The sequence below is a fragment of the Cibotium barometz genome, chromosome 25 (assembly GCF_041138505.1).
Source record: "Cibotium barometz isolate CiBa-2024 chromosome 25, ASM4113850v1, whole genome shotgun sequence".
Taxonomy (NCBI): domain Eukaryota; kingdom Viridiplantae; phylum Streptophyta; class Polypodiopsida; order Cyatheales; family Cibotiaceae; genus Cibotium; species Cibotium barometz.
In genome coordinates, this window is record NC_141070.1 from 30,977,752 (window position 1) to 31,001,859 (window position 24,108).

Genomic DNA, 24,108 nt, shown 5'->3' on the forward strand with positions numbered 1-24,108 from the left:
GGCAAAGCAACATCCCTGTAAATGTTTTCCTAACAAAGAAGAAGAAAAGAAAAAGCTACGATGGAGTTGTTCAAATTAAGAGTAGGAATAACTGAGAGAGGGGGAGGAGGAGGAGAGGAGGGAATCGAAAAAGAGGAAATGTGGAAAGGGGGAAATAAAAAGTAAGGTGGAAAATTTTTGAATTATGGTCAAATCACCTTGTTGTCAAGAGTTTTGAATTATGGTCAAATCACCTTGTTGTCAAGAGTACAAGATTATGGTCAAATCACCTTGTTGTCGAGAGTACAAGGGTACATCTGTCACTTCCCAATATTTTAATGTAAATCTTAATATTTTATTTGATAAATTATACCTTGTGAAAGTTGGTGGTAGAAGATTCAAAAAGATCCATGTTACATGGATCTTGAATCATCGAGTTTGTAGTAGTAGTGTGATTGCTATTAGATATTTCGAAGTCTAGTAAGTGTGTTCAATGGTGTGTAAACACCCTCTTATTAAGAAAGCATAAGATACGGCCTTGGTGCCTATATACGTCATTGTACATGGTGGAAGTATTATAATAATACAATCATCTTTATCTATTTCTCTCTCTCTCTCTCTCTCTCAGCACCATCTTCATGGATTGAACCTCCATCTCCATATTTTTTGCACAAGTTCTACTCCTACACTCACATTATGGACATCTTTCACCCACCATAGCATGGTATAAGATCATAGGTGAAGAACCCACCATCACATCTGAACAACTTCTGCTTCTACACTCACATTATGGACATCTTTCACCCACCATAGCATGAGATCTGATACCAACATGGTATCAAAGCATAGGTGAAGAACCCACCATCACACTTGCATTTTTCTCTATTATCGAGCCTTCACAACTGCATTTTCTTTTCTAGTGTTTTTTTCTCATGAGCTCTCTACGTTTTTTTTCTAATGAGCTCTCTATGTTTTTACCTTGTTTTGCTAGCCCATTATCTTTTTTGCATTTTTCTCCTAAGCTATATGTTTTTCTCATCCTACGAGCATCTAGTAGAGCAATAAAGTTCTTGGCTGAGGGAGTAGACCAAAGAGAGCTTAACTTGCTCTGTAGATAGAGGGTGACCAGGTCATCATCTTTAGGTAGCCTTCACGGAGCATAACTCTCAGCTCTAGGGCATCTAACATAGCCTAACCGCATCCCATATAAGGGAGCCATTAACGCAACCATATATGTAGAAAACAAACCTAGAGAGTAGATCAGAGCCATCACATAGGACTAGCAAATGAAGTCGAAAGGGTGAACAAGTCATCATCTTTAGGTAGCCTTCATGGAGCATAACACTCAGCTCTAGGGCATCTAACATAGCCTAACCGCATTCCATATATAAGGGAGCCATTAATGCACAACAAAAGCAACCATATATGTAGAAAACAAACCTAGAGAGTAGATCAGAGCCATCACATAGGACTAGCAAATGAAGCCGAAAGGGTGACCAAATTGAGCCTAAATACTAGAGATCTATTTCAACCCATGACTTTTGCCTCCTGTCACCAAATTGAAATTGAGGCCTTTCACATATAAGGTGAAAATTGACTAATTATATCTTTTGCATTCATTAAAATTTAGTGCAGTTTTGGAAAAAATTTGGGGATTCTACATAGAGATTGAAAAATTGAAGCTTCTGTAACTTGCAAATTTGGGGCTTTTCTCAACTATGGAGATCTTCTTTTCTCAACTATGGAGATCTTCTTTGAATTGGATATCCAACACCTACAGATTTTGAGGCTTCCACAAAATTGAGCCTCATTCATCAAATTGAAGCAACTATACATCGACAAAAATTCGGGGTTTTTCACTTACAACTATCGATTTGAGAAAATCTTGGTGCTCTGCCTTGGCCCCCAAGCCTGAAATGATAGCCGAAGTGTCCACATCGTTTGGCAACACCGATGAAAAAGGCCAAATCTTCATCAGCAAAGCATTGGGGAGTTTTTTGAACTTCCAAAATCATCTTTTCATTATGCATAAGTCAAGGATTCTCTACACGAGATGTCCCCCAAAAATATGAATATTCCATAGCCATGGGTTCTCTGCCTGGGATGTTGCCCAAAATATGAATATTGCGTAGTCATGGGTTCTTTGCATGGGATGTCCCCCAAAATATGAATATTTTTCACCTAGTTGGGGTAAGCAACTTTCAAATTTTAACCATTTTAGTGAAATTCAATGACCAATGCATTGAAAAAGTTTTTTCCACCTATAGGAGTTTGAGGAGAAATCCAAGATTTCCAAGCTCAGCACAAGATTCTATGTAGAAGATGGTGTCACCATGCAACAACTGAAGATGATGCACTAACATAGTACAGGTATATAAGAGCATGGTGGGGGAATGGCAAGGTTGCCGATGGAAATATTACTACCATGGATTGCTGGTTAAGTTGGTGGAATGTGAGATATACTCATTGAAGCCATCACCTAGTTGGGGTAAGAAACTTTCAAATTTTAACCATTTTAGTGAAATTCAATGATCAATGCATTGAAGAAGTTTTTTCCACCTATAAGAATTTGAGGAGAAATCCTAGATGTCTTGCCCCACGAACCAACTTGGCAAAGTCAAAGCATGTTAGCTAGAGCTGGTAAAGGATTCAAGAGTACATTAATCTTATATAATGTACTAAATGCACTCTTGCAGAGCACAGGGAGAGCAACTTGGCTTAGGTCTTAGCATTGAAAAGCCATGAGAAGAACACAATACCACTGCTATTGCATCTCCCAATCCAACTCCCATTACAATAGCAAATTTATCAAAGAAATAGTTACATAAAAACTAATGCATCATGTTTCCAATATAGTGGGCAATAATACAATGAAAATGCCACTCATCCGGTAAACCATCATAATAGAAGATAATAATAGCTCTCATTGGTTGAAGTACATATATCAACCTCAAAATTTTCGTGGTCCTCTCGTGGTTGCGGCATCTACAGTTCAACCGTCAAGATAATGATGAGGAGGCAAATCGACTTGTTACCTTGTACCAAGCCACCAAAGGGTCAGCAAGGTTGAGATTTGCATGTGGGTAATCCGACGCACATGAACATTACAAAGCAGGGTTGCATACCAAACATGGTTAGGCGGGAAAATAGGTAAGTGCAAGAAACCAAGCAGTCTAGCAAAAAAGAGTCCTAGCACTATGACTTGTGAGAATGGAGTGATGGATAATGAAGGCAGCTCATATGGTTCTACAACACTAGTGGAGAGAGAGAGAGAGAGAGAGAGAGAGAGAGAGAGAGAGAGAGAGAGAGAGGAGGGAGGGAGGGAGGGAGGGAGGGAAAAAGTACCTTGACCCATTATTATCCTAGGTCCACACATCACTACCATATAAATGCTACAAATATGCCCTATAGTGATGATGTGAACATATAGAGGGTTTATGTGGCGGGGCTGATCAATCCCCCCCTATAGTGATGATGTGAACATGTATAGGGTTCATGTGGCTGATTAATCCCCAAATGGCAATAAGCCCAAAGCTTTGCAAAAATCTTTGAACTTCTCTCGTGAGAGAGCCTTTGTGAACATGTCTGCCTCATTGTTGTGTGTAGAGACATAAGCCAAGTTAATCTCTTCTATAATGAGTCTCTCCCTGACATAATGATAATACACCTCAATGTGCTTTATGCGACCATGAAACACTGGGTTCCTCACAATAACTAATGCATTGTAGCTATCAGCAGTGAAGATGGAGGTGGGAGATTGCTATCTCTAACACCAAGATCTTCCAAAGGCACCTGAGCCATACACACTCCATAATCACTATGTAAACACTGCCTTATACTCAGCCTCATAGCTCGAAGTGGCCACTATTAGTTGCTTCTTGCTAAGCCATGATATGCATGAATCACTACGATGAAAAAAAATACCACTAGTGATGTCATAACATCCAACACAAGGGTGGTTGCAGGATGAGGGTGCCCAATTTTGTCCACTCAAGCACCCTATAAATAGTAAAAAAACAGGCATATGTTTACCTTTAGTGGATAATCTCTCCTAGCTAACTTGTAATTTTCTTTCAAGTTCTTTTGTTGGAACATCACATGCAAAGTTGGGAATATAGTTCCATAATCTGATTAAGTATTAGATAGTCAAAATTCCTCGTTTCCTTAGGTATAAAGTCAATGTATACACCATGTCCCAAATTTGGACTCATGGGCCATAAAATGCTAATATCTTCATATATAAACTCATATATGTGATTCCCACTGTACCTTATATCTTCACATAATATAAAGCTTAACTTGATTTTTTGATAAAATTTTAAGCTATTTGCCTATTTTCCTTAAATATTTCAATGTCTTTAAAGTGTTATAATATATGCCACTTTTTGTACCCCCACGATAGCTACCACTTAAAATGCTCAATCTTGTAGATCAAAAGAGTGGTAGATAGTGAGACATTAGTAGAATGTGGTGGTTAGTCAAAATTGCAAATCCAATGGTTGGATTTTTAATGATCTCTTTTCTAAAATTTTTCCAAGCTATCAGAAGGCCTACAAATATTAATAATCTAATTAGTAAAATTACATTTATGATGTAAATCATCTAAAACCTATAGGGACTAGTGTACATGTAATGGTGCATCTATGGAAAAAAAATTGCATCACTCTAAGTATGGAAATATCATTTTTTAATCATTTCATCATGTTTTTGATTAATTTTGATTAATTATACTATTTTGTATTAATTTAAATTATATTGGGTTAATTTCAATGCATGTGTATTTTCTATTAGTTTCTTGATCTCATTTGAAGTACCTTCCCCCCCAAAATTTTCTCTCCAAGCATTATCCTAGTCCAGCATAAACTGGACAAAACTAGACCCCCAATCGGAATCGCTAAAAGTATATAGCTGAACATCACCTCTCTTAGTATAGAATTAGTCAAAGGATTGCGTACTTTATAGGTATATGAATAATCGCTTAGCCAATGCTTGCTTCTAGAACTATGCATAAACCTGCTCAACTCGGAGATCCCAAAGTGAATGTCTAGCCTCATATTACATAGATAGATGAGGCACCCAATAGTTTATTGTTAAGCATCTTGGAGACTAAGCCTAGTACCTGTCTCTACTAGTGTAGCAATAGGATTATAGTCTTCAAGACCAAATAATGTAAACAGCCTCTGTATATAAACTTTAACTACAACATCACAATGCTCGTTATCACGCTACATAAATTGTATGCCTAAATAATAATGTAATGAAGAGCCCAAATCTATCAACTCAAATGACACATGTAATTCAACCTTAAAGGCTGAAGTCTTCTCCTCACATCATGCATACGTTAAATTCCTTCCCCTTTCTCAACAAAACCATGAGGCTAAGATACATAAACCTTCTCATGCAAGTCACCATTTAAGAAGGCAATCTTTATATCTAACTGATCTACATTCCAACCATGATGCACTGCCAATACAATAATGCACTTGATTGTAGTCATATGAGATGGGTACATCATAATCTATGCCCTTCTGAGCATAACCCTTTGCAACAAGCCTTGCCTTGTAGCGGTCAATGCTGCCCCATCAACCTTATACTTTAGCTTATAAATCCACTTTGTACTAATGGCCTTTTTACCATGAGACAAATTTGCTAAATACTAAGGGTCATTTTTTAGAAATGAGTCATACTCATCATGCATGGCTTGCAGCCAATGATCATTTTCATGTGCTTCCTCAAAGGAAATAGATTCTTCTTCATTGCATATATTGGCAATGAGGGCATGATCCACAAAAGAATAAGATGCATGATGAGAACTTAGATGTGTCTTGCTAGTTAAAGGAGTAGCGAATTTGTAGTCCTGCAATGTCTGCTTTAGCCATTTTGGCATACCCTTGGATGCCTGTATGGCTACCCTTTCCTCATCCACTGTATCATCCATAATTAGCTCACAATAGGGTGATCTATGGGCTGATTTGTAGCACCTTTTTGAGCATTCATTTGCTCCACATCTGGTTGCGTGCTATTGTGGCATTATACAAAGGTAGGAGTGTATCAAAGATACATCATGAATGTTATTTTTTACTCACTTTTATATTTTTCCGATGCTTTCTTAGTCATGTAGATCTATCCTAGGAATGGAATTCGTGAGTGCACTTTTATTATTTTTCCATGATTTCTTAGTCATGTAAATCTATCCTAGGAAGGAACTCATGATTTTTTTAGCTCACGTCTATATTTTTTCCATGATTTCTTGGTCATGTAGATCTATCATAGGAAAGGAATTCATGAGTGCACTTATTTTCTAGGAGATATGATTTCTTGGTCATGTAGATCTATCCTAGGGGAAAGGAATTTATGAGTGCACTTATTTTCCATGAGATATGATTTTTAAACAAAAACCTATGATGAAAGAACACTTTTTTGTCCTATATTGTTACCAAACTAGTGTTAAACAATCCATACCTCATAGAAATTGAATAACACATGTAACACATTGTATTTTGTAGAAATGATTTCTTACATGGCATTTTGTCATTACTAAAAGAAGGAGTACATCCTTAGTTAGACAAATCTTATGATTATACATACTTTGTCATTTCTAAGAAGGAGTACATTACAATTATACTACTCCTATAATTTAGTCTTGAAAGTTGCTTCATCCATAACAATGACTCTAGGGTAATTTATAAATTTTAAAGAAATTAAGACACAAATAAAAAAATTCAAAAAGATGTGACATTACTTGAGTGTGCTTAGTTAGCACATGTCTCTACATATGATATGAACTTTGAAAAAAAAACACATTTAGTGCAAATTTGGAATTTTCAGAACTACCAAAAGTGCCTAAAGAATATTGTAGTATCCTTGATTTTGAAGAGAAGTATAAATAACTTATGCCTTGAATGTACATTCTAGTGATTTGTATAAATGCAGTGTTTGGAGTGTGTTAAAAGAAATCATTGGAGGTGTTTCTTAAGCAACCCCCCCCCCCCAAAAAAAAGCACTATTAAAATGATGAACATGGGAAGATATACTGTTTTGGTACTTGATATATTTTTTCCAATTAGTATTTGAAGAGAAATGGATATTCTATGAAATTCTCAAAATCCACAGAAAAGAGAGATGGCATGTTGGTTAAAGCACAAGTGTTAAAGGGTTCACTTAACTAAAAACTAGTAAAATAAAGCGTGGGGTTGGTGAGGAGGATATTCTTCTGTGGAGGAGGAGGAGGAGGAGGTAGGAAACAAGCGATTCTGCTTGGAAATGAAGCTATGCGCAGAGGGAAGGGCAAGGAAAGCACAAAGCCATGGAGGGTAAGAGGGGGAGGGCGGTGGCGATAATGAAGGCAAGAAGCCTGCTTTGCCACCCGGAAGAGCTTGACGCCGCCGCCATGTCTGGCCTCGCATTGGCCGTCAGCAGGCCGCCTCCACCAGTCACCACCGCCATCCAACGCCCATTACCAGAAGCAGTAGAGCTTGACACAGAGATTTATTCAACAGCAACAGTAAGAGAAGTGATGGGCTCCATGCACTCCATCGAGCTCCAACTGGTTGCATTTATCGTGGTGTTCTCTGCAAGCGGGCTGGTTCCCCTCATGGACCTGGCTTTCCCCATCTTTGTAACAATCTACACCTTCTTGCTGTCAAGGTTTGTGTTCCCAAGCTACCCCATGGAGGCGTCTCGCATGGAGGTCTTCCATGGAAGCAGGAGGTTTCAGCTGTATGTGGTTTTGGGCACCGTGGTGGGCTTCTTCCTACCCCTTGCCTATGTGCTGGGGGGATTCTCTAGAGGGGATCAAGGGGCTGTGAGGGCAGCCACACCCCATCTCTTCCTCCTCTCTGCGCAAATGCTTAGCGAGCTCTTCATCAGCGGCCAGTCCCTCCTCTCTCCGCCCGTCCGCGTCATCCTCACGCTCCTCTACTCCACGAGACGCCTCTTCACGCTCTCTGATTGGATGGTCGAAGCCTTCTCCGCCGACACTCCTTCTTATTCCGCTCGACCAAATGCACAGGCAAATATTCCTCTCACTCTCGTCGGATAGATCATATTTGGTCTCTTGGGATTGTTCCTAGGACTTTAAAAGAGCTTCTTTTTCTTCTTCTTCTTCTTCTCTCTCTCTCTCCCTCCAAGTGTAGCCTCCTCTAAACCTTGCATAATATGCACAACGTTCATTTTCGTCTGATCTTTTTTTTCCCCTCTCTCTTACTCCGGTCGGATAGATTATATTTGGTCTCTTGAGATTGTTCCTAGGATTTTAAAAGAGCTTCTTCTTCTTCTTCTTCTTCTCCTCCCTCTCTCTATCTTTCCCTCCAAGTGTAGCCTCCTCTAAACCTTGCATAGTATGCACAACTTTCATTTTCGTTTGATCTTTTTTTCCCCTTACCAATATTTTTGTGCATAACATCACCATTTAGGATACATTTCAACGGGGTAATTTTGTTAGTATTGCCATCTCCAGGGGTGAGATCACTTTTAAAAATGCCCCCTACAGGAGGTGGCTTGGTCTCACCCCCCCTACATTTGTCAAAAAGACAAATATGGCCGGCTCAAATATATCATTGGCCTAAAATCACCTTTGTCCTCTTATTAAAGGAAAAAATAACCCATCCATACATTAAGTGTAGAAACATTTTGCCCCTTTTTTTATTTCTTCTTTTTTAAATATAATTATAGATATATACTATCCAACCACATATACAACAATCCACCTTTTACAAATGCCATAGGATTAACTCAGACCTCATCAAGAACCACTTGAAAAAGACCTCATGTGTGTCCCTTTTTACTTCTAATGGGACGAGTGCCTCAAATTTGCAGCCTTCAAAGGGCAAAACAGCCCTCCAAGCCTTCTAGAGAAGGCCTCTTCTAAAATTGGGCAAAAAAGCCCTTCAAGCCTTCTAGAGAAGGCCCCCCTCTTCTAAAATTGGCTGCAGGTAGAAGGCCATAGATCATAATTTTTTAAAAATATATATATTTATCTAAATTTGAAGGCTAGCTAAGGTCAAAGTAAAATTTGGCCTTTTAATTGAAGGTTGGGGTCAACCATCAAATTTTAGCCCTAAATGGGCACCTCATAGAAGGTGATATCTTGCCTCAAAAATGGTTGCCATTTATTGTCTCTCTGAGATAGATATTTGATTTTATCTAATGAAATTGAGGGGCTGGTCCAGATTCTATATATGACCTTTCCATCCAAAACAAACAACTTCCTTGCCTCAAAAATGGTTTTTGGCATTTGTTGTCTCTCTAGGATGGTTATTTGATTTTCTCTATGAGATTGAGGGGTTCCACACTCTTTATATGCCATCCCTCTAAAATAGATAACTTTGTCAACACGGTAGCAGTTCAGTGGATAGAACGATTGGATAGAACGATTGTGTTATTCCCCACAACCAACGATTGTATTATTTCCAAGGTTATGGGCTCAAATTGTGCTGGCTACGATGGAGACGTCTTTGTAACTTGCCGAATGGTGGGTATGTGTTGTAACCAACATATCCGGGTTGTAATAAAAAAATAGTAGATTAGTCGCCAAACTTTTTTTTAAAATAGACAACTTTGTCATGTTTACGTGTTCTCTTTATTGCAGGATACATTGTGGATGTGGTTTGGAACATGGTTAGCTGTGGCCAACTTTGTATACTGCAGCATCAACCTATTTTGTTTCTTGATTCCAAGGTTCCTACTTAGAGCATTTGAGCGATACATTGTGGCTAAGAGTGTTTATCATGCTTCCCATCATGCACGTTCACCTCATATTACACACTCAAGCATAGATTCTAAGGAGGATGGGAAAAGTGAGAAAGCTAAGGAAAAACAAAATGTACAAGAGTTATTGAAAGATCAAAAGAATAAGGGCAAGGAGATTGTGCAAGAGAAGGAGAAGGAGAAGGAGAAGGAGAAGGAGAAAGAAAATGAGCAAGATAAGGTCAAGGATGCAAACACTATGCAAAGCTCAACAAAGGATGCACACACTATGCAAAGCTCAATAAAAGATGTTAAGAGCAAAGAGAAGACAACCTTAGCATTATTTTATCCTCTTTAGCTGCTACAAGCTACATTCTATCAAAGCACATTGGGACATAATTTGTATATATAAATGTTATTTAATTAAAAAATCATGATTTATAAGGTCCTAACAACACATCCACTCTTTGATATATGTAGTCATAGTAAAGAAGCTAGATAAAACATATACGCTCTCTCATTCTCTCTCTAGATCTAGTTCCACAAGGTCGTAATTATTAATTTATGTGTAAATCTAATCATTAATCTAAGTCCATCTAATCACATAATTTAATGATATTTTTTAATACTTGGGTGTTACGTCTACCCTCCAAATGGACATGCTAGACTCCACACTTTCCTCCATTTTACCTTGTTGCACTTATTTATATGTCATTCTCCTCACATACCCTTGTCTTCTATGAAATCCAACATTAATAATTAAGCTTCATTTTACTTCTTAAGATGTTTTTTGGAGTGTGGAAATGGGTATTTTTTAGATAGAAGTTTTTAGATAAATTGGGACTTTATGTAACTCTATTATGTGAGCCTCTCATCTCTCTCTCTCTCTCTCTCTCTCTCTCTCTCTAAAGGAGGAGACACATCGATCCCTATCGGCAAAAGAGAGGGCTAGTACTCTAATAATTAGAAAGAGTTTTTACTTTAATTACATCCTAAAGTCCCTTCATGAATACATTGTAACACTTCATCGTCTCATAGATCTTCCTATGTTAATGTATTACATAGGAAGAGGGATGGGCTTACATTCTCCCCCACTTCTCAATCATAGATCTTCCTATGTTAATTTATTACATAGAAAGAGGGATTTTACATTCTCCACCACTTGAAGAACTGAGATGTCCCACAAACTGGGGATAGTCCTTAATCAATTCTTCCTCTTTCTGCTAAGTGGCATCTTCAATTGGGAAAAAATTCCACTTAACTAGATACTCCATTAGAATTCTATTTCTGAGAGGCTTTTCTCTAACATCCAAAAGCTCTTCTATTTAGTTAGGGACAAAAGCATGATTGGGTAGCCATTTTTGAAAGTTTCAAGGAAAGATTTTTTATATTGGTAATTTTCTCAACCCATAACGTATGCATTTTTTATAAACTTTTTGTTTAAACTAATCTACATTTTCTAAATGTTAAATTTCCCAAAAAAAAATATTCAAAGAAATGTACAATCAAGTGTTACTACTAAAAACTATACTTCAGTGAAGGAGAGAAGTAATTGATGAAGTAACTGGGGGGGTGTGTAATGTTGGGCCACAACTACTGTTCAAACACAGTGTGAGCATACTTCATAAATTTCTCTATTTCTAATATAAAAAAAGAACCAATCCATTAAACTCAGAGCTATTGTATGATGGTCTTCAAACATTAATCTTTAGTGATTTTTACATAGGCTGATTCACCATAAAATGGATATAATTTAAAATATTATTTAATAATGTTGAATGATCTTCTAACAAATGGATATAACTGATACATGTTGAATGGTCATATTTAATTAGTACATATTGAATGATCATATTTAATTAGTACATGTTGAATGATCTTGTAAAAAAATAAAAGTTTTTATCATGTTGCATTGCTTCTTTTTCCATGTGATTCCTTACATTAGGGTCCACAAACATGTTAAACATGATTGTGTTGGAGCAAAAACCAATGGTAGCAACACACACACACAGAGAGAGAGAGATATAGCAATCAAGTGGAGATGGAGAGAAGCACAACACTCAAAGTACATTGATGAGTATAAGTAAAGTACAAGTGAAGTTACATAATGTCACTTATACATACTTATAAGAGTGTACACACTCTTAGAGGAAAAAAGTGCCCCCATCCATTATTTAGCCTACGTCTACACATCACTATCATATAAATGGCTACAAACCTCTCCTGTAGTGATGATGTAAACATATATAGGAATCATCATCTGGCTAATCAATCCTAAATGGCAATAAGCCCAAAGCTTTGAGAAAAGCTTCAGACTTCTTTCATGAGAGAGCCTTCATGAACATATATGTCATGTTGTCATGTGTAGAGATATAATCGAGTCTAATCCCTCCTCCAATGAGCCTCTCCCTGACATAATGATAATGCACCTCAATGTGCTTCGTGCGAGCATGAAACATTGGGTTCCTTGTAATGGCTAATACGCTATGGCTACTATCGGTGAAGGTGGAGGCAAGGAACTATTGTCTAACACCAAGATCTGCCAAAAGGCATCTGAGCTACATAATGTGTTGCCAGTGCAATAATACACTGGTTGTAGTAATACAAGACATTGGTGCAAAGGTCTCATCATAATCTATGCCCTTTTCCTAAGTATAACCCTTTTCAATAAGCCGTGCTTTATAGTAGTGGTCAATGTTACCATCCACTTTACGCTTAAGCTTATAAACCACTTTATACCAATGGCCTTTTTTTCCATAAGCCAAATACCAAGTGTCATTTTTTTTAAATTGTCTTATATATCACATTTTAAATTTTGAGTTTTTGCATGGAAGTATATTTTTGTGTCTAGAGCTTGAATTGTTGCTAATTGGCATGTCATAGCTCTATGTTACTCATAGCATATGTGGCAAGAAATTGAACAAGAATTATGTGTCAATCTCTCAAACATGTCCAAGTTATAAAGCTCATGGCTTAGAGTTCCAGATACCACATTGATGTCTACATCACTCCAGTCATGAATTGCCAGCACTCATCATCAACAAATCTGTCCATCGGGCCTACCCTAGCAATGGTAGAGACTAATAGCAAGTTTTTTTTAATGCAGACATGAGAGAGAGTGATTGTCCCCCCATTTGCAGTAGTGAGCATAACCTTACCAACTCTTTTCATTGGATATAAAGAGTTGTTTGCACACGTGAATGTGAGCACAACCTTACCAACTCTTTTCACTGGATATAAAGAGTTGTCTTGCATGTGAATGTGAACACAACCTTACCAACTCCTTTTACTAAATATGAGAAGTTGTGTGCACATGTGACTATGCCTCGTTTTGAGGAGAGCAAACTCAAGGGAGGAAAACAAATCACACTAAGAAGCACCACTATCAAAATACCATACATGCTGATATGTCATGATTGAGAAGTAATGTGCTTAGTAGAACCATTATTAAAATACCATACATGCCGATATGCCATTGACATGCATACATCATGAGAAGAGTCATAACTGTAGTGTATAATGAATGCCCAATCATTCTATGCATACTTTGATGACTTCTTCTTTTCAACACTTGGTGCTAATACATCAGCCACACACAACCATGCCTGGCTCTTTCTTCTTCGCCTTCTCCAACCTTTTTCTACATTTATTGATATAATGGCATGGCTTCTGGGAATTTTTATATTTCCCTTTCTTCTTAGGCTTATTACCCCCTTATCGGCATCCTTGCTTGTAACATGCCCATCTTCAATAATAATATACGCCCATTTGATAGATGAATTTATGGTCTTTTTATGATGTAAAATCATCAATTTTAATAATCGAGCTATTTCCACTTGGAATCTTAAAATTTTAAGTCCAAATTTAGAATCTACGCATGATTTTACCCTAATATAGGATTTTACAGTACTCAAAATAGACACTGGATCAAGCCTCTACGTAAATTTTTAGTTATTTTCAATTAAAATATAGTAAACTTCAGACCTTAATAAATGCATGACTGGGTATCCGATTGACGAATAGTCTGCACCCCCACAACCAGGGAAACACCCCAAACATTTTTGTCGAAAAAAAATTTTCAGCTCTGCAAGGCGTACCGGCACGCATATCGAGAGACCGACGCCCCAAAAAAGGGGTCCCCATCCCAAAAAGATGATGTTCCCATACCTAGGCGCCCGTATAACGGCCGCATAAGGACCAAAGGCGACCACCCTAACTTACGGTCCCCACTAGTCACATGGACACCTATGCGGCCACTAACCCGGAAGGTACATGCATACCGCATCTTTTGTCCACGTACAGGCACCATCCCTTTCCCCAAACTCATGCGGCCACAGACCGGTGTACTTTCACCGTACACCATCCTTTTCACCCCACTTTGCTCTCCGTTTCCCTACACTTGTACCCCGTACCAGCCCCTATATAAACCCCCCAGCACCCCCATGGTCGATACCTCGAGACCCTATGCTGCTCGTACCCAACATTCTGTGTAGAGACTACACCCAACAACCACCCGACACTCTGTGCGGGACTATACCCAATAGCCCTCTGCAGCCCCTCTCTCTCAGCAAGCCTTTTTAGCGCACCTCCAAGTAAGCTCTGCAAAAAAATTATCATTGTCTCACCCTTGTGTTGAGTAGAGGGTGTCCTTAGCTGCTCTCCCCATGCCTTCCCCCCCGGCGGTCCCCCCTATGTGAATAGACTTAAGGGAGAACCCCCATTTTAAGGACATCTTCCCACATAGGAGTTTTATGCTCATGAAGTGAGAAAAGGATCTCTGATTTGTGATCCAATTGAAGCGTTAAGTTTGCGGCAACATGGGCTATGAGAAGGTGAATAGAATGGCTCCTCCTCCTCGAAGACGCCAAAGTATTGCCTCGAGAAACGTGCACAACAACGACCCTAGAGAGAATGCCTCGGATGCGGCCCCACCAACTCTCCCTTTGGGAATTCCACAATGAACTAATGGCCATGTTAGCTTAATAATCGTTTAAAAAAGAGGTTTTTTGATTGACTTTTAATGTTAACATTAATTATAAGAAAGAAGTTGCTACTTTTCCTTGCTTTGAAAAAATACCAAATTTTTTGTGAAATCGTTGCTTTCTCGAGAAAATGATGTTGTCACTTGTATCCTATGGTTTAGTTAAGCAATTGTGTTGTTATCTTGACTAAGTTAAAAGTACAGATACATCTTCTCCCTACCTTAATGTTGACCCCATTTCCATGCTGTGTAGCCGAGCGGCGACGTTAGCAAGGCCCAGAGTTGGCCCAAGGTATTCCTCCTATCGTTGGAAAGATGAGATTCGTCGGTGTAGGTGAGTATTATGATGCTGCTTAGTTCAGCGAGTCAAATCAATTTTTAAATTTCTAGGGAGATAGAAATCAAATAAATTGCAAGAATTGATTTAAATTCAAACAATTCATCAAACATCACATGGTCATGACCAAAATATTCAAAAAATAAATAAATAAAATACTTAGCTCACAAAGATTATGCTCCAAGATTGGGTGCAACCATCCCTCCTCATGTGTGTATGGCCTAATTTTCCCCCACACATGAGTATTTACGAGATACTTTATTCCAATTTAGGCCATAGTCTCCAAAAATACAAAAAGGGTGCTTTTTTGCACGACACTCTCTTATCTTCAAAAATAGAGTGCCCATAAATTGAGGCTTGGGTTTAAAGCATATCACGCTTTACCAAATATTAAATATCAATTCTATGCTTGATAAACTAGGGCTTTTACAAAATAAATCAAAATGTGCACAAGCTAGCACATGTATATACAAAGCTTGTTTACAAAATAGTGTGCCAAGTAATAAATTTGTGCGACTTCTCACCTATAAAATAACCAACAATAAATTGGTGAAATAAATATTCCATAAGCATACAAACCATCATCACACACATGTTTGCCAAGAGTAAGTAACCCGAGAATCACCCCTACATACGAACCAACTGAAACAAACATTGGAGACCCCAAGCATACGTCAATATCCACCAAACATATTAATATTTATAATGGTATCACCCATGATATTAACATAATTTGGCATGACGCAAAGATAATCCAAGCATCCCTGAATTATTTAAGAGAGTAGAATAATATTTTTAAGAGGGCTTAAAATATATTTCCATAACATCTCCTCTTGCTTGAGTTTGCAATTGCCCTCAATTGTCGGTTTGTTGAAAAGAATGGAGGATCTCAGGGAAAGCATGAAAATATTTCTCAAGCACCCATCTTGCATCTTCACGAGGATGATTTTTGAAAGTTATTTAATATTTGCTATATTGGTTTCTAGTATGAGTTGGTGTAATTTGATGGTCAATGATGGTATTTGGGAGTAAGATTTCTTGGTCGTCTTCAATAAGAGAGGTGGTTCTTCGTATACTGGATGAGTGGGAAGTTGTTCTTTGAAAGGTTTTAATAAGCTGACATGAAATGAATTGTGAATGTGCCAATGAGAAGGTAATTCAAGTTTATATGCAACATCATTAATTTTGTGGATCACTTTAAAAGGTCCATAAAATTTTGGTGCAAGTTTAACAGTTGGGAATTTTTCAACACTTTTAAGTCGACGTTTTTTAATTTTCAAAAGTGTGTATAGTCTCCAAGTTCAAAGGATATAGCTTTACATTTACGATTTGATTGCTTAATATACTTTTCTTGAGCATGAGTAATGGAATGTTTTACTTCATTCAGAATGGTCGTAAAATCAATAGGGAATTGATCAGCAACTTCGATTTTGTGAGAAAGTCTAGTTGCCGGGAATAGGCAAAAGTTTTCCATATATATTTTCAAAAGGTGCTCAACTAGTAGAGCCGAATGAGGAGTATTATTGTAAGCAAATTGGAGAAGATGAATGTACTTATCCCATTAGGTTGTTGGGCAACATAGGCTCTAAGTAGATCTAAGATAGTGTTGCTAGTAACCTCAGTTTGTCCATTTGTTTTTGGATGGAAAGCTATTGAGAAATCTACTTTAATGCCTAAGTTGGAGAATAATGTGATCCAAAAACTACTACAAAATCTTGAATCTCTGTTAGAAACAATGACTTTTGGCAAGCCGTGATGTACAAAGATTTGTTTGATAAACATATTTGCGGCTTGTTGAGAAGTTAAAGTTTTCTTACAAGATAAGAAGTATGCTTGCTTACTCAAACCGTCAATTGTTATCCAAATCATATCATTATGACTCAATGTAGTAGGCAAACCTGTGATGAAGTCCATGGATATTTGTTCCCAAGTATCATTAGGAATTGGTAGGAGGGTAAGGAGTCCTTGGGTTTACCTTTGTAGCTTTTAATCTTTTGACAAACAGAACATTCAGCCATAAATTTTGCTATATCTTGTTTGAGATGAGGCCAAAAGAATTCCTTGGATACTAATTGTAAGGTTGTTGAAACAACTCGATGACCCATGTATGGTGGTTGATGCATTTCCTCCACATGTTAACTCTATAAGGAGCTTTACATATGGCGGTGAGCTACCAGGAATTATTTCAATTTTATGGTCTTCTGGACCAGGTCTTGGTAATTTATTTTTCCTTGAATTTTCAATAAAGCATGAATTGAAAACTTACCTTAATCTGAATAGTGGGGATCAGAGTTACCCTCTTGTTTGAAAGAATCTTCGTCGTATCCTTTGATAACGTTGAGTCGAGCCATCAATGTGGAATTCTTCTTTTTGTCAGGGCAATCTTGTGCGAGGTGTCCTTTCTTATGACGATGTGGCATCTAAAGATTCAATTCTTTGGTTGTCCATTTGAAGCTTTACTGTTGTTGTCCTTCTGAATACCTCCTTTAGCCATATCTTCATCCTTTTACATCCTGGATTTATCAAAAGTACTAGAAGAGAAAGAAGATTTTGTAGATTTTATAAAAGATTTATCCTGCATCTTGAAATATCGAGATATAGTTGTTTTACGTTCAGAATTTAGGGCAAGGTCCATAGAAGTGCTAAGGTCATGTGGATGAAACATGTTAGCATCAGCCCTAATGGTAGACTTAAGTCTTGCAATGAATTTTCTGCGTTGCTCTTTTTCCTTAATTTTTTCAATTACTTGAACTTGTAAAAGAATATCCCAAAATTTGTCGATATAAGCTTTGACATTCTCTTTATCAATCTGGCGTAGAGTATCCCATCGTTAACATGCTTTAGCTTTGTACTGCGATGGTAGAAAATGTTTCTTTAAGAGTTTCTGAAACTCTTTCCATGTTGAAGGTCGATGTTTACCTTACTTAATCACGTTCCACCACATAAAGCTACATTTTTTATCAAATGATTACAAGCACATTTAATTTTATCTTTTTTGGAGAACTTCTAGAGAAATAGTTATCTAGTTGGATAATCCAAGCAATGAGAACTCATGCATCCTTCTTGCCATCATAATTTTGGAAAGTAAATGCCTTTCGGCTGATTCGTGAGTCTTTCTTAGAGTTTTGAGCACACAATGTAGCTTTAACATTGTGTCTAACATGATCACTTTCCTCCTCATCTGCGTTGGAAGAATTAGAAGCATCGTGTTTACGTTTGGTACGCTTGACTTGACGCTCTAATTTGCGTTGGAGTTCTCGTTCACTAGCAATTTGTTCTTGAAGCGCTAAGATTTGTTCTTGTACAGTGGGCGGAATGGGTAAATCAAACATTGCAACTAAATTAAGAGGGAGAGTTTAGCTTATGAATCAGTCATCACGAAATGATGGGTTTGATTCCGTCCTAAAGATTTGAGATTTTTCTAATGTTTTTTGAATTGTCGCCTTTTGTGGAAAGTGATAAGTTCTCTTGAAATGTTCTCTTTTCAAGCGATGAGAATAGGCTTTATAAAATTTTAAAGCCTATTAGCAAGTTTAATTTTTAGAAACTTGCTTTAAGAGAAACTAGGAAGTTTTCTCTTCTAGAATTTGGCCAACAGGGATAGAAACAGAGGTAGATGTGGGTTTTATATATATATATATATATATATATATATATATATATATATATATATATATAAGGCTTGTTTTATTAAAGCTTTCTTTATTAAAAAGCTAACAAAGCTTTGGTTAAATAACCGGCGCAGATCAGCCCCCCGCCTTCTCCTTGAATTCGTGCAGTGCTACCCGTCGGGTTAATTTGAGAAAAAAAAATCCCTTGGAGGTAATAACCCATCTGGCCACCGTGGATAGAAAAGGGAATGAATAAAGAAAAATCAATCTAATTAACTAAGTCCCTTGGTTGCACACAATTCTTATCCCCTTCTCCCTAGGTCTAGCTCTGATACCACTGTCACGGATCTAAATTTCTAGGGAGATAAAAATCAAATAAATTACAAGAATTGATTTAAATTTAAACAATTCATCAAACATCAGATGATCATGACCAAAATATTCAAAAAAAACAAATAAAATACTTAGCTCACAAAGATTCTGCTCCAAGATTGGGTGCAATTATTCCCCCTCATGTGTGTATGGCCTAATTTTCTCCCACGCATAAGTATTTACGAGATACTTTATTCCAATTTAGGCCATAGCCTCCAAAAATACAAAAAGGGTGCTTTTCTTGCACGACACTCTCTTATCTTCAAAAATAGAGTGCCCATAAATTGAGTCTTGGGTTTGAAGCATATCACGCTTTTCCAAATATTAAAGATCAAGTCTATGCTTGATAAACTAGGGCTTTTACAAAATAAATCAAAATTTGCACAAGCTAGCACATGTATATACAAAGCTTGTTTACAAAATGGTGTGCCAAGTATTAAATTTGTGCAACTTCTCTTCAATTCTTGGAATTCTCTTCACCTATAAAATAACCAACAATAAATTTATGAAATAAATATTTCATAAGCATACAAACCATCATCACACACATGTTTGCCCCACAGGCGGGAATCACCCCTATATACGAACCAACTAAAACAAACATTGGAGACCCCAAGTATACGTCAATATCCACCAAACGTATTAATATTTATAATGGTATCACCCATGATATTAACATAATTTGGTATGACACAAAGATAATCCAAGCATCCCCGAATTATCTAAGAGGGTAGAATAATATTTTTAAGAGGGCTTAAAATATATTCCCATAACAGCTAGTGCAATGAATAAGTCCACCCTAGCGTGTAGACATCCCTCTGAGGAGCGGGAGGATCAAGCGATGGAGCCTAAGAGGGCGACAGGCCAGCTTGAGTCCTGTCCGACGAGGTGTATGGTCCCATAGGGATTGCCCAGTCTATAGAGGCTGGCAGGCCGAATTCTAGATCATTGGCAGAATAAAGTAAAGGAATAAGAGAGCCTGGATATGGCTACGGATAATTTTGAACATTGTATCTTTTTTTTTTGAAATCCCTTGTTTGTTAGTGGTGTTGTATTATTGTTAAAGGCTGTTTAAAGGAACAATGTGTAAGGTCATTAATTAAGGAACTTGTCTATATATGTTGCACAGCGTGGTAGGACTAATTAGAAAACAAAATTGATGCATGAGTTGGGTGGAAAGTAGGAGGATGGAATGCCCTGACGCCACCATCCTATGGACAGGTGGACTCGATTAGTCGGGTAACTTTCCACATTATTAGATTAATTGAAAGTTCTACGTTAGTTAAGTAGGTTCTTGGGCAACTTTACTCTAGAGGACTAGGCCAGCGGGTTGTGCCTTGCATCGGGTTGTGCCTTGCATAGATGCGGAAAAAAGCGTTGTTTCTAGGAATCAAGAATAGAGGTTGCCCGATTTAAGGTCAGTCACTCTATGAGTGATTTGATTTTAAGAGTTATTTAGAAGGCCACGCTCCCCTTGCGGGATAGAACTAGGTCTTACCTATTAATCGTATCATTGTATCTTTACATGGTCAAGGTGTCGGACGAGTAGGAAATTTTTCTCGAGTTAGACTTAGTAGACTATCTTATGGTTTCCCCTATTTAGGAAAAGGGGGAACCTTACATTGCTAGAAGATTGGGTTACTTCTACCTTTGATATATAGCACCCTAAGAAAAGACTTTTCCTTTAGCTTTTTAGGTGGTAGATCACGGAAACCAGCTCAACAAATGTAAGGGCATTGGGGTTACCCTTCATCATCATGAGCAAAGTGTGGATATAAAATTCTCGTATAAATCCAGTAAAGCTGTGAGAACATAGACACCAATGAATTTTCTAGGTAGGCCTCATCAATACATACAAGGTACTCTTTGAGATCTTTGATCCTTATGTGTAACTCATCCATTAAGTCTCCCTCATCCATATGCTTGATTCTAACTTCTTGACACAAGTAGGCCACTCATGCTTCGATATGCACCTAGTAAAGTGCAGCAAATGCATCCCAAGCTCGCTTGGCAGTTTTACATGAGAGAATACGAGGAATAATACTCCTTTTCGTGGAAAGTTCCACTAATACATGTGCCTATGCATCTCTACTATCCCACCTGGCTTTTTCCATTGTTGTGAGGTGCGGAGACAAATGCCACAGTTACATCTGAACTAGTATCACCATCCAAAGTACAGTGCTCATGAGACAGGGCATGCCTCAATGCTAATAACAACATTTTAAATCTCTTTTGAAATTGGCGCATCATATAGGATCACAATGGGTAGTTTTTCCTGTCAAGCTTATCCTCAATAGAAATCATCCCAAATACATCACTGCCTACCATTTGAGCTTGCAAATAATGAACCTCTAACATAAAAGGCAAATGTCCCAACTATTTGCACATATTGTTGATGCCCACTAAATGCAACCGAGATGGATACCACCAATAGATCATTGATGATAGACAAACTTGCATAATGTATGAAAAATGGAGAAGTGTAGAGTGTAGAAATATTACTAGCAACAAGAATGTAGAAATTGATGATAATGATGACGAATGATGTCAAAGATGATAAGATGATGATGAGCGCAAAGATGTGATGTCAATGATGATAATGGCCCTATGTGTATACCAAATGTATGCTACTCTGTGTAGTGCACAAAACCTAATAATAAACAAAGACAATTCAAACTAACACTCCCTCAGGATGTCTATGAAAACCTTATAGCATGCGAACGAGCCTCGAAACATGCCTAAAAATGGCCGAAATTCACCCAAAAAAGGCCCAAAATGTAGTTAACACCACACTAAGAGGATAGCTCAACCTAAGACAATTAAAAGAGCATCTTAAGGAGAAGATGATGAGGGGGTGCGGGCCTAGGGAACCCAATTGTAGGTGTGGAGACCAAGGTAGCAACACACACATAGATGCAGCAAAAACAAGTAGAGATGGAGAGAAGTGAGTTTAAGTGAAGTACAAGTGAGGTGACATAATAAGGTCACTTACACTTATAAGAGTGTGTACACATGCTCGAGGGAAAAAAAACCTTGTAAGGAGGATGAAGTGTCCCAACACACACATCACCACCATATACTAATGGCAACAAATTACATTTCTTAGTCCATAGCACAAACATGTTACACTTCTCAGTCTATAGCACCAAATCTCATAGCATGCCACATTTCCTATAGGGTTTCTCAACCATTTTTTAATGCTTAAATCATGAAATCAAAATTGGTAGCATGGTAGGCCAGAGTTCACAACCCTCATTTTTTTGGAAAAAAAAAGTCAAATCTCCTATACTAAATTTTAAAATTTTATAGCTCTGCCTTAGTAAGTAAACCTCAATTCCTATTCTTCCTCCTCTTTGGTCATGTTGCTTTCCTCCCTCCCTTATACTTTTCTCCAACAGGTCCTACATTTGGGTGAGTTCAACCACGACCCCAATTTTCTTAATCTAGAAGTTTTTAGTCCATAAAATAAGATATTATATTGTTCAATACAATGGGTTATGGGTTGCAACAAAACCACATAGAGGTTACAAAAAAGTGGGAAAACATGGTCAAGGTACAAGAACAAAGAGGGAAGCCGATGCTACAGTAACATCTAAATGGAAACATAAGGCACAATTACAATATATGTACAGGGAGAAAGAATGCAAGGTAAAACACCTCCTTGTAGACTAGCAACCACAAAAAGATAATAGATGAATGCACTTAAGCATTACCATTAGAGCAAAAAACAAGATTTGTGGGGTCAAATCCAAAAAGAAATTAGAAGTCATTTATATGTATACTAGGTATGTGTTCTCATAAGGTTTATTAGGCAGCTTAAGTCCTCAAAAGGTTTATCAAGCACCACATCCGATTTCTTTGATATCACCTCTAATAGCATCACGGTAGCTCCTCACCCACTAATAACATGGATTCCTCTTATGCTAACCATACTTTAAATTTGTTGTTGAAAGACATTGGAAAATGCCCTTTTGTTCAACCCACTTTAGTAGAAATTGTAAAATTCATAAGGGAGCATCAATTTTCATATACTTTTTGTTTTGCATACCAGGATCGATGTTTATTATTTTTTTGTGCCACAAGGCTTGCAATTGCATATTCTATGTGCTGAAGCGGCTTGTATTAGTTTTCGAATCCTTATGCGGCTAATAGATAGTGGGATCCTTGCAAGAGACACGGCTGATAGACATTGGGATCCTTGCAAGAGATGCGGCTCATAGACAGTGGGATCTTGGGTGATAGGCAAAGAATCCAAAGTATGTTATAGATTCTACAAAGTGTGTGAACTCAACATCATTTTGGCATAATATGCATGTGTGTGTGGAACTAATCTAAAGCATGTTATAAATTCTACAAAGTGTTTCATTTTGGCATAATATGCATGTGTGGGTGGATAGTTGGTGCCATAAAGCCTTTTCTCATGTTTCTACAAATTGTGGATTCACAGAAGTTTGTGATTGGAAAAGTTTATTGGCTTATGTCTGAGGCTACTCATCTTGTAAGAGAATATGATAAATTCTTTAATAGATAGCATCAACAAATGGTTGCAATAGCTAAGACTTCATGGTATGAGATGCACACCCCTCTTTATGGAGTTGGCTTTACATTTGACCCTAGCTCTTAAGTTTTTATACTCAATCTCAAAATAATAAGGTTAATGCAAATTTCAAAGAAATTTACAATCAACTATTTCCAAAAGATCATGAAAAAGAGGTCTTTTGCCAATAAAGAACGTGCATTTGGTGATCCCTACACTTGGATGTAATCAAGAGGGAATTGGCTCCAAGTTTGACTTGTTATAGTAACGATGTTATTACAATGGGCTTCTTGTGTGAGGATAACTGTGCATGTGTGCTCTAATGCGAGATTCTCTTCTAGCAATGGTTCTCAGCATCCAAGATGACTACACCAGCCTGACCAAAGTGAACCCTTAGGTCATGATCCATGATGGCCGAACTTCGCTTGATATTAGTACAAATAGGATATCGACAGAAAAGTTTTTAGCATCACCATTACTTGACATAAAAGAAATAGTACATGTGTCTTTTGATGGGCGTTTGGCATCATTCCCGAGGATGGACTCACCTACTAGCTATATAGGGAGCTACTAGGACGTACCTACTAGTTGTAGGGAGCTATAT

At 37.6% G+C, this 24,108-nt stretch overlaps 1 protein-coding gene across 1 annotated transcript; it reads left to right on the forward strand.

The window, feature by feature from the left end:
* The first annotated feature begins 7,298 nt into the window (after positions 1 to 7,298).
* Positions 7,299 to 10,108, forward strand: LOC147624465 (uncharacterized). The gene is made up of 2 exons (XM_086819967.1): positions 7,299 to 7,990; positions 9,569 to 10,108. Exons 1-2 carry the CDS (start codon positions 7,319 to 7,321, stop codon positions 10,022 to 10,024), a joined length of 1,128 nt encoding a protein of 375 aa, XP_086676093.1. The 5' UTR covers positions 7,299 to 7,318; the 3' UTR covers positions 10,025 to 10,108.
* Positions 10,109 to 24,108: the final 14,000 nt, after the last annotated feature.